Source organism: Triticum dicoccoides, chromosome 5A (genome assembly GCF_002162155.2).
Source record: "Triticum dicoccoides isolate Atlit2015 ecotype Zavitan chromosome 5A, WEW_v2.0, whole genome shotgun sequence".
NCBI lineage: Eukaryota > Viridiplantae > Streptophyta > Magnoliopsida > Poales > Poaceae > Triticum > Triticum dicoccoides.
This window is the reverse complement of record NC_041388.1, coordinates 565259803-565272264: the sequence shown is the minus strand read 5'-3', so window position 1 is coordinate 565272264 and position 12462 is coordinate 565259803. Positions and strand designations below refer to the sequence as shown.

The following is a 12462-nucleotide window of genomic DNA, read 5'->3' as shown; positions in this document are numbered from 1 at the left end:
GGTGGGAGGACGAAGGAGAATGCACGCGCGCCGCCCCGGCCGGCCCCCGGGGAGGCGGCACGAGGGCAGAAAAAGGGGAAGGAGGGAAGGAGTGGGGGAAGGGGAAGGCGGATCTAGCCCGCGCGCTGGCGAAGCCCGCTGAAGCTAGCCAAGATCGAGCTTGGGAGGTGGCGGCAGCGAGGGTTAGGTGCGGGGGGAGGGAGCTGTTAGGTGCGGGGAGAGGCCATTGACATTTCATTCCTACAAAATTCCACTGGACCAAAGGAGGTCATAAGGGCCACCAAAGATACTTTCCAAGTAGCAAAGAGAATAAACCCTATAATACTTAACAAAATCATTAGTATCTTAATTTTCTTGCCAATGATCAACCAAAATCCATATAGGGGACCTAGATGCACTCTCATTGTCAAATGCACGCAATAAAATTGAAGATCATTGGCGCGTGATAGTACATTTTGCACATGCAAATTTATTGCCATATCAGTTTGTCATTGGTTATGTAATATTATTACATGCTTTACTTTGATCTCTAATACTCCCCTAATGGTGTGATGTTAAAGTCGTTAGATGTATTCAATATATTTGATGCATTAATATGGTATCCAATTCACAAGAAACATATCACATCTGTACCATGTTCATAGAACAGGGTTACTTAATCACAGTGTGATGTCTACATCATACAAAAAACAAGTTACAACATTGTTCATGAAAGATAAGAAGTTAATTACTACCTGCAATGATTCCTATGTTTCTACATAGCTTTTGATTTTGAAAAATTCTTGGATTGGCACAAATCTATATATGCACATATAAAGGTCTAATTGTACTTAATTTCCACTACTTTCATTTATAGGATGTATTTGCAGGTGCTACGGAAACAATAGGATCTGTTTTGTCATGGGCCATGTCAGAGCTTATGCACAATCCTGACACAATGGCTAAAGCACAACACGAAGTACGTGAGGTACTTGGTAAAGACCGAGGTGTCATTAATAACAATGACCTTTCTGAACTCCACTATATGAGAATGGTCATCAATGAGGCCCTTAGGTTGCATCCACCTGGTCCTCTTGTCCACCGCATGGCTAGAGATGATTGTACACTTATGGGTTATGACATCCCTAAAGGCACCAATGTGTTCATTAATGTTTTTGAAATTTCTCAAGATCCTTGACATTGGGACAATCCTAAAGAGTTTAGGCCAGAGAGATTTGAGAACAACGACGTAAACTATAAGGGGACACGCTTTGAGTTCATTCCCTTCGGGACTGGGCGACGACAATGCCCTGGGATTCATTTCAGCTCGTCGGTCACTGAGATGGTATTAGCAAATTTCCTATATCACTTCGAGTGGATGCTCCCTGACGGGGATAAACTTTCTTCATTTGACATGTCTGAGAAATTTGGCCTTACGGTAAGCAGAAGATATGACTTGCAACTTAAACCTATTACACACGTGTGGTCCAACGCTATGCCATAGAAGTGATGCGGAGAACTTGTATATTCACATGGCAATGGATGTTCAGGTACCTTCACCTTAACACATGTCATTATTGTTGTAAATGGTTGTACTTTTATGCAGTAGAATGAGAGAAGTGCATTGCAAACATTGTGTACTGCATCTACGAAACCATTGTGGTATTGTACTGAAGTATACATTATTATTGTGCATGCTAGAATATGTTATGTAGTTCGATCATATAGAACATGATTGTGTAGTTAGGTATAATTTATGCACTTTTAGATAATACAATGGCTATTAAATTAACTATGTGATTTACCTTTATAACTTGTTGGATTTCTTTAAGCACATATGGTTTGCGTATATGAACAAGTGGCGGGTTACAAAAACAACTGCCATAGAGTGTTTATGAGTAAGCAGGCAGCTGAGGATGCTTACTCCAAGGACGTGCTCAAGCAGGCATGCACTGTTGAAGTTGGCAAGTCAGATTGACAGTTTGAGCTAAAGAACTTTATCATCAGCGTCCAGTTCGTCATGATTGCAGTAGTGTTCTACCGGCGTGAACGTGTGTAAGGTGTAGCTGGTAAGCTCACAGTGTAGGGTACAAGGTAACAACACCTTGCTGCCCGTATGCAACCAAACAACATGTGCAATAGTATGAGCCCAGCCAGTGCGAGCAATCAAACACAGTGCATAGAGTCATTGCTACGATGCAGAAAAAGGGAATGCATGCAACAAATCAATATGCATATATTTATTTATTTTGCCAGCATTAGCTCAATCAAGCTAATTTAAAATAAGTATGCAAAATGACAAAAGAGATTCGAGTAACCAAACGCGTCATTAGCGCTTGAAGATGAGCTCTTGCGGCGCCCTGGCAGGGACGACATGAGTTTTCTGTCCGGCCGGATGGTGAATGGCAGCAAGCAACAATAACTGCGGGTTTTTCTGTTGTGTCCTGCAGGCACAAGAATCACTAGGCTTGCAATGTGAAGCTAGAGGAAGTTGCACAGTGGAATGAATCAGTACCATCCAATAGTGGTAAATTTTCGTATTTTGACCCTTTTCTGAAACCTATTCGAGATTTGATCCTAGTTTGAATTTTTTTCGAGATTTGACCTTTTTGCTATCGTCAGAGTCCATGGCGGTAGGGTCTAACAGCCTACTGCCAGGGACTTTGGCGGTAGGAAACATCGCTACCGCCAACCGGGCTGACGGTAGTCTGCACAACCCTACCGCCAAGGTGCTTGGCGGTAGGCACGAGCACACATTGTGTTCAATACTTAGGAGTTTTTTGGCGGTAGGGCATGCAATCCTATCGCCAGGGACCTTGGCGGTAGGTTGTTATACCCTACCGCCATGGTCCCTGGCGATAGCAAAAGGGTCAGATTTCAATTTTTTTTTCAAACTAGGGTCAAATTTTGAATAGGTTTTAGAAAAGGGTCAAAACACGAAATTTAGCCTCCAATAGTTCACTCAACTTATGCAGGCATATATACTGTCCCACTTGCACCGCGCAACCACCTACATTACCATACCATATTATATCTTCGGTCGGTCGATCGCCACGTCCAATACCGATCAAACTCCACTGTATCACTGTCGATCTTCGCCGTGCTCCCAGCCGCCGACTGTTCCCTCCCAATGGACGCGCAGCAGCGGAGCACCGCGGCCAATCAAGAGACATCATCGACGCTGGCGCCGACAGCCGCCGCCACCGACGAGGAGCACGAGCATCCCACGCTGCACATGCACAACGCGGCCGAGGTCATCCCGGCGCTGCCGCTCGAAACGCGGTGGCCGCCGTTCGCGCTCCGCCGGTACCGCGGCTACTGGCTGGCCGAGCGGTTCCTGCCGGGGCTCGCCGCCTTCAACGACCACTTCGAGCCGGCCCCCGGCGCCACGGACGTGCTCCTGGCCACCTGCCCCAAGTCCGGCACCACGTGGCTCAAGGCCCTCGCCTTCGCCACCGCGCACCGCGCCGCGCACCCGCCGTCGTCGCCAGGCCACCCGCTCCTCTGCCGCAGCCCGCACGGGCTCGTCATGTTCCTGGACGACATATTCGGCCGCCCCGTCGAAGACGCGCGGCGCGTCCTCGCCGCCTACCCGTCTCCGCCGCGCCTCTTCGGCACCCACTGGGCCTACTCTCAACTGCCGGAGCGCGTCACCGCTGGATGCCGCATCGTGTACCTCTGCCGGGACCCCAAGGACGTGATGGTGTCCTGGTACTGGTTCCTCAAGAAGTTTCTCCCCCACGACGCCGGCGACCTCGACTTCATGGAGCTCTTCGAGGTGTTCTGTGAGGGACGCAGTGGGTACGGACCGGCTTGGCGGCACGCCGCCGAGTACTGGGAGGCGAGCGAGGGACACCCGGACAAGGTGCTCTTCCTCAGGTACGAGGAGATGCTGCGCGACCCTGCTGAGAATGTCGGAAAGCTCGCGCAGTTCCTCGGGTGCCCGTTCACATCGGCGGAGGAGGACGCCGGCGTGGTAGAATCCGTGGTGGAGCTGTGCAGCCTGGAGAAGCTGAGTAGCCTGGAGGTGAACAGGAGCGGCGCGCCGGCGCTGGCCGTGCCCAACGACGCCTTCTTCAGGAAGGGGGTGGCCGGCGACTGGCGCAACCAGATGACGCCGGAGATGGCGGCGAGGCTGGACGCCATCGTCGAGGACGCCCTGCATGGCACAGGGTTTTCATTCGTCCACTCCGGGCACGCGGTGGAGCACCACGGGACCGGCGCCGGAGCACCATAGATCGTTCGACGGCCCAAGAAAAAAAAAGAATAACATGATGCGATCAATGCAGGTCGGGTTTCCATGTGGACTGAATCAAGCAAGACTGCAGTGTTCCGTTTTCTGCAGTTTCTGTAATGTAATGTGTGAATTACTAGTAGAGTACATTGGTAAGAACAAGTATTACATCAACACCTTCCAGAGGGGGAATGAATGCAGCTAATTAAGCTAAACCGTGCTCATTTGTTAAATTTTCAAAACCTTCATATGCAGCTTTTTATTATGTTCTGCTTTCCATGTCATCTCAAGAAGGGGAATAGATGCATTTTCCGGAGCATTTTGCTGGTTGTTGATCATTTAGCCTGACCATCATGCTGGCCTCCAAGAAACCTCAAGGAAACCATTCTTTTACTGTTACTCCCTCCGTAAAGAATTATAAGTCGTTTTAAATCAAACATTTGGTCTCTAAAACGTCTTATAATTCTCCACAGAGGTTTTACATTGGAGCAATATATCACCAACTAAAAACCGATTTCGCAATTCGGAAAAAGAAGACACTTCTCCAAATGACATACTAGCCAAGCAGTGGGTGGAACCACAAGGCTTCGATGCAAGTAGTTCAAACGATATATCCTTCCAACCACAAGGCTTTAGGGCGTGCTGGTCCTTCCTCCCCCAATCAACTATTCTACTGGTCCATGTCAACCAGTCCGGTAAACGTATTAAATCCCCGTTGATGTGGCATTTGCGTGCATGAAACCACCTACCTACCATATCGTAAGTACCCCCTCTGTTTTTATTTAGTCTTCATATTAACTTTGATCAAAATCAAGCTTTGTAAACTTTGATCAAGTTTATAAAACAAAAATATTAACATATATACAATAACAAATCAATACTGTATCAAATGTGTTTTTACATCATATAGATTTGTTATGGTAAATGTTTAGATTGTTTTCTATAAAGTTGATCAAACTTTATGAAGTTTGACTTCATTCAAATCTAATATACACAGTAAATAAAAGTGAAAAGTGTATTTTGATCGCCATGTCTAATCACGACCGACACCCTTATTAGGATCGCTAGATGCAACCGATCATACGTCCTCACCACCTTGCACTCGCAGAGCGCCGCACCCAATTATTGGACACTAGTAGTTGGGGCGCCACCCGATGGTGCCTCCTGAAAGGAACTTAGGCTGTGCCAGGTAGGAGGCGCCCTTTCACTTTTCTATCATAAAATTGATAATGCACATTACAGAAGTTTTTTTTAGAATTTGACATTAAGAGGTGGTTTAGCAAGCTCTTCCACCGAGAGCAAACCCAAAAGGGGAAAACAGAAGCCCAAAACACCCTACAGGCCTTCAACGGCCAGCAACAGCAAGAACAAGTGCATTGTGCTATCATTAGAGTTGATCTTCCCCAAAAGGTCATGTATAAACAGAAGGAAGTTTACACATCAGTGGCATGAATACTCTCTCTTTCATGATCTAGAGCATCTGTACCGTGCCTGGTAGGGCAACGCCCTTTTCAGTAGCTGCCAGTACATGCAATGCCCTTTTGAGTAGCCTTTTTGGCACTGCCAATGCACTGACACGAACATGTTGATGCTTGTTGCAAGAGAGAGATGCAGCAACAAACGTAGGACATTCATAAAGTACAGCAGGAGCATCAATCCTTTGGCTGTCAAATCACTAAAGAGATTAGAACCAGGAGGTTAGGAACAAGGCCCACATGTGAGAAAAGGGGATGGATGGGTTCCTGATACAAATAATGTTATTACAAACTATTACAACACACACCAATCCTGAAAATTATCAAAGGTAAAATTGAAGTTAAATGTCTTTCATTGGCTTTTTTACCAGTGCATCTGAAAAACTGCAGGTGTTCTGCAATCTACTCTGGCACATTCTTTTCTTCCAGGATCTAGATCTAAGCCTGTCTTCAACACCTTCCAAAGGGGGAACAAATGCAGCTATTTTGCTGGTTGTTGATCATTTAGCCTGACCGTCATGCTGGCCTCCAGGAAACCTCAAGGAAACCATTCTTTTACTGTTACTCCCTCCGTAAAAAATTATAAGTCATTTTAGATCAAAGATCTAAAACATTTGGTCTCTGAAACGTCTTATAATTCTCCACAGAGGTTTTACATTGGAGCAATACATCACCAACTAAAAACCGATTTCGCAATTCGGAAAAAGAAGACACTTCTCCAAATGACATACTAGCCAAGCAGTGGGTGGAACCACAAGGCTTTGATGCAAGCAGTTCAAACGATATATCCTTCCAACCACAAGGCTTTAGGGCGTGCGGGTCCTTCCTCCCCCAATCAGCTATTCTACTGGTCCATATCAACCAGTCTAGTAAACGTATTAAATCCCCGTTGATGTAGCATTTGCGTGCATGCAACCACCTACCTATCATATCGTAAGTACCCCTCTGTTTTTATTTAGTCTTCATATTAGCTGATCAAAGTCAAGCTTTGTAAACTTTGATCAAGTTTATAAACAAAAATGTTAACATATACAATAACAAATCAATACCGTTAGATTCATTACCAAATGTATTCTCACATCATATGGATTTTTTATGGTAAATGTTTAGATTGTTTTTTATAAAGTTGATCAAACTTTACGAAGTTTGACTTCAATCAAATCTAATATGCATAGTTTACAACCAAAATGGAAGAAGTATTTTGATCGCCATGTCTAATCACGACCAACACCATTATTAGGATCGCTAGATGCAACCGATCATACGTCCTCCACCACCTCGGACTCGCAGAGCGCCGTGCCCAATTATTGGACATGCTGCAGGTGCAGACCACTATGGCCAAGAGCGGCGGCGGCATAGAAGAGATATCGTCGACGCCGACGCAAACCTCGGCCACGTTGTGCATGTGTAGCGTGGCATGCTCGTTGTGCTAGTATACATTCAATTTAGCCAAAAGTTAGAACATACTATTATACTATTTGTGAACGCGAGGGAGTACATTAGAGCCTCAGAGAAACCATTTTTAACTCGGACATTGGAGCAATACATTGCTAACTGAAAACCTATTTCGCAATTCTGACAAAGACACTTCTCCGAATGCCGTAAGTACCAGTTCAAACGAGACATCCTTCCAACCACACAAAACAAAAATCTTAATCATCCTACTTCCTAATTAACTGACCCAGAAAAGGTTATAATAAATATAACCAGAACTGCTACCAGCTCAAAAGAGTAAATGCAGCTCAATAATGCTCTTTCCTTGATGCCACTTCATGCCACCCAACTACCCTGGTATCTTTTTTCTTCAGGTTGCATTTCTGTGTCAGGAAAAGGAGAATAAGGTTAGATAACTAAGTATGAAAATGATCAAATGGACAACACAGACAAATGTCTAGTACAATGATAGTAAGACACTTATGTACTCGTGCAGTCAAAATAGCATTTGTTCAACAAAGTTTTTTTAAGCTCCAGGGAATGGTTTAGAATCCTTCATATCTTAAACATATATATTTCCAGTAAACCTCTGATCACATACAAGGACAAATGCCATGCAATCACAAATTACCCACTAATAACTCATACTGTTATCCACTAGTCTATTTTTTTTTCACTTCGATATAGATGACATGCATAACAAATATACACACGACTAAGCAATACCCACACATAAAACATGTATAGAATGTTCATCCGTTATACAGAAAAAGTCTTAAGAAAAATGTATTTTATACTTACTTAATCAGGCCCAATTTTTTGTTTTGCACTTATGCACACCTAACTGTTTAGGAAACAATGATGTGGCAGAATGAAAGATCCTTGTTAAAACAAAAAGCACCACTAGAATCTATACAAGGGGAAGACCGTAAGAATAAGTTCATGAAGTATGCCATCCGTCGCAACACAAGCTTTAACAAAAGCAATTACTCTATTGAGGTGGTCTGCCATAGTCAAATACTATCTCTGTACCAAAATATAAGATGTTTTTACAGTTCAATTTGAACTGCGAAAACGTCTTATATTTTGGTATGGAGGGAGTACATCAGGACATGCCTGGCAAAAGACAACAACCATTGACATTGTCAAATATAATTCTATAACTAGTGCCGAAAATATCGCTAGCTTCTAAAAAATGACATTAAGGATGACATCATATTGGCTAATACAATTGTAGGAAAGCAAAATGTAATTAAATTTGTACCCATGCATCTTAGGGGTCAGCTATGGTGTCACTCAATTAGTATTGTCAAAATGCCCAAGCGAATCAATCATATACCTAATGCAATAACACAAATGCATCAAACATTGTGACGAACGATGCACTGCAAAAGAATGTAGCTTCAACATATGATTTAAAGGCGAAAAGGGCAAACCTTTCGGAATCATATTTGAGCGTGGGAAACGTGGGAGGCCAGATCATCATAAAAGGATAGATGTCAACCAAACAACCATTTGTTATTTCATATACTTTACGTAGTGTCCTGCACTTGATATCCAAGTGAAGTACGCATCCGCCCATCTCCAAGAATAGAAAGTCGCCATAGTCCACCACTTGGTTCATGAGACAAACAGTATGCTCATCCTTCACCATGCAACCTGACATCTTCAAATTAGCACACATCTCACGCAAACAAATGGAATCGATGAGCAACCAGCTGTCGTCTCCCTTGTGGAGCCAAATGCGTAGTTGAAGCTCCCCGACATGGATAAGATAAATACCAGAAGCGTCATCATCCCGTGCCAACATAGTGGTGCCGACCTTGCTATGCACTACACCCTGCGGAGGCTGAGTTGTGGAGAAACTCAAGGTCATTAAATCCAAGACGATAATGTCACTCAGGCCTGCCGGGACATAAATTTTATTGTTGGCAAGCACAATCTTAGGTTTGTGAGGCACGAGAGGGAGTTGGTCCAAAAGTTGATGCTTGCGGCAAAAACCATCTTGCAACATATATATGTGCAACCTAGATTCTGGTTTATCTGGTGTAGTCTCCTCCACATACAAGTAGTAGTAGGATAGACCATCCCCATCTTCTTTGGAAAGAAATTGCAAGGAACGACAGAAACCGTTTTGGAGCTTTGGGTATATAAGATTGGTGGGTTGAAGGTCAAGCTGAAGGAAATATACCCTAGAGACAATAATAAAGTTATTATTTATTTCCTTATATCATGATAAATATTATTATTCATGCTAGAATTGTATTAACCGGAAACATAATACATGTGTGAATACATAGACAAACAGAGTGTCACTAGTATGCCTCTACTTGACTAGCTCGTTGATCAAAGATGGTTATGTTTCTTAACCATAGACATGAGTTGTCATTTGATTAAAGGGATCACATCATTAGGAGAATGATGTGATTGACTTGACCCATTCTGTTAGCTAAGCACTTGATCGTTTAGTTTGTTGCTATTGCTTTCTTCATGACTTATACATGTTCCTATGACTATGAGATTATGCAACTCCCGTTTACCGGAGGAACACTTTGTGTGCCACCAAACGTCACAACGTAACTGGGTGATTATAAAGGTGCTCTACAGGTGTCTCCGAAGGTACTTGTTGGGTTGGCGTATTTTGAGATTAGGATTTGTCACTCCGATTGTCGGAGAGGTATCTCTGGGCCCACTCGGTAATGCACATCACTATAAGCCTTGCAAGCATTGCAACTAATGAGTTAGTTACGGGATGATGTGTTACGGAACGAGTAAAGAGACTTGCCGGTAACGAGATTGAACTAGGTATTGAGATACCGACGATCGAATCTCGGGAAAGTAACATACCGATGACAAAGGGAACAACGTATGTAGTTATGCGGTCTGACCGATAAAGATCTTCGTAGAATATGTGGGAGCCAATATGAGCATCCAAGTTTCGCTATTGGTTATTGACCAGAGACGTGTCTCGGTCATGTCTACATAGTTCTCGAACCCGTAGGGTCCGCACGCTTAAAGTTCGATGACGGTTATATTATGAGTTTATGTGTTTTGATGTACCGAAGGAGTTCACAGTCCTGGATGAGATCGGGGACACGACGAGGAGTCTTGAAATGTTCGAGATGTAAAGATCGATATATTGGACGACTATATTCGGACATCGGAAAGGTTCCGAGTGATTCGGGTATTTTCGGGAGTACCGGGGAGTTACGGGAATTCGTATTGGGCCTTAATGGGCCATACGGGAAAGGAGAGAAAGGCCTCAAAGGGTGGCCGCACCCCTCCCCATGGGCTGGTCCGAATTGGACTAGGGAGGGGGGGCGCCCCCTTTCTTCCTTCTCCTTTTCCCTTCCCTTCCCTTCCCTCCTACTCCTACTACTTGGCAGGGCTCCTAGTTCTACTAGGAAAGGGGGAATCCTACTCCCGGTGGGAGTAGGACTCCCATAGGGCGCGCCATAGAGAGGGCCGGCCCTCCCCCTCCTCCACTCCTTTATATACAGGGGCAGGGGGGCACCCCAAAGACACACAATTGATCTTTTGATTTCTTAGCCGTGTGCGGTGCCCCCCTCCACCATAATCCACCTCGATCATATCATAGCGGTGCTTAGGCGAAGCCCTGCGTCGGTAGAACATCATCATCGTCACCACGCCGTCGTGCTAACGAAACTCTCCCTCAACACTCGGCTGGATCGGAATTCGAGGGACGTCATCGAGTTGAACATGTGCAGAACTCGGAGGTGCCGTGTGTTCGGTACTTGATCGGTCAGATCATGAAGACGTACGACTACATCAACCGCGTTGTGCTCACGCTTCCGCTTTCGGTCTACGAAGGTACGTGGACACACTCTCCTCTCTCGTTGCTATGCATCACCATGATCTTGAGTGTGCGTAAGATTTTTTTTGCAATTACTACGTTCCCCAACAGTGGTATCCGAGCCAGGTTTTATGCGTAGATGTCATATGCACGAGTAGAACACAAGTGAGTTGTGGGCGATATAAGTCATACTGCTTACCAGCATGTCATACTTTGGTTCGGTGGTATTGTTGGATGAAGCGGCCCGGACCGACATTACGCGTACGCTTACGCGAGACTGGTTTTACCGCCGTGCTATGCACACAGGTGACTAGCGGGTGTCAGTTTCTCCAACTTTAGTTGAACCGAGTGTGGCTACGCCCGATCCTTGAGAAGGTTAAAACAACACTAACTTGACAAACTATCGTTGTGGTTTTGATGCGTAGGTAAGATCTGTTCTTGCTCAGCCCATAGCAGCCACTTAAAACTTGCAACAACAAAGTAGAGGACGTCTAACTTATTTTTGCAAGGCATGTTGTGATGTGATATGGTGAAGACGTGATGAGATATAAGTTGTTGTATAAGATGATCATGTTTTGTTGAAGTTATCGGCAACTGGCAGAAGCCTTATGGTTGTTTCTTTATTGTATAAGATGCAAGAGCCAAATAATTGCTTTACTTTATCGCTATGCGATAGCAATAGTTGCAAGAGCAATAGTTGGCGAGACAACCATGTGACGACACATTGATATAGATCAAGATGATGGAGATCATGGTGTCATGCCGGTGACGATGGAAATCATGACGATGCTTTGGAGATGGAGATCAAAGGCACAAGATGATGATGGCCATATCATGTCACATATTTTGATTGCATGTGATGTTTATCTTTTATGCATCTTATCTTGCTTTGATTGACGGTAGCATTATAAGATGATCTCTCACTAAATTTCAAGATAAAAGTGTTCTCCCTTAGTATGCACCGTTGCCAAAGTTCGTCGTGCCCAGACACCACGTGATGATCAGGTGTGATAAGCTCTACGTCCATCTACAACGGGTGCAAACTAGTTTTGCACACGCGGAATACTCAGGTTAAACTTGACGAGCCTAGCATATGCATATATGGCCTCGGAACACTGAGACCGAAAGGTCGAGCGTGAATTATATAGTAGATATGATCAACATAATGATGTTCACCATTGAAAGCTACTCCATTTCACATGATGATCGGTTATGGTTTAGTTGATTTGGATCACGTGATCACTTAGATGATTAGAGGGATGTCTATCTAAGTGAGAGTTCTTAAGTAATATGATTAATTAAACTTTAATTTATCATGAACTTAGTCCTAGTAGTATTAGCATATCTATGTTGTAGATCAATAGCTCGCGATGTTGCTCCCAGTTTATTGTGTTCCTAGAGAAAAATTATGTTGAAAAATGTTAGTAGCAATGATGCGGATTGGATCCGTGATCTGAGGATTATCCTCATTACTGCACAGAAGAATTATGTCTTTGATGCACTACTAGGTGACAGACCTATTGCAG

General features: G+C 44.3%; 1 protein-coding gene and 1 pseudogene across 1 annotated transcript; both read left to right on the top strand.

Moving 5' to 3' along the window:
- Window positions 1-1612, top strand: part of LOC119302853 — a 5135-nt pseudogene extending 3523 nt beyond the window's left edge.
- A 135-nt stretch (window positions 1613-1747) lies between these two features.
- On the top strand, window positions 1748-4462 carry LOC119302854 (cytosolic sulfotransferase 5-like). Its single transcript, XM_037579891.1, has one exon. The coding sequence runs from the start codon at window positions 3110-3112 to the stop codon at window positions 4214-4216; it is 1107 nt and encodes a 368-aa protein (XP_037435788.1). The 5' UTR covers window positions 1748-3109; the 3' UTR covers window positions 4217-4462.
- Window positions 4463-12462: the final 8000 nt, after the last annotated feature.

Excerpts from the sequence above, each read along its gene's own strand:
- LOC119302854 (XM_037579891.1), top strand. The coding sequence starts at position 3,110 with ATGGACGCGCAGCAGCGGAGCACCGCGGCCAATCAAGAGACATCATCG.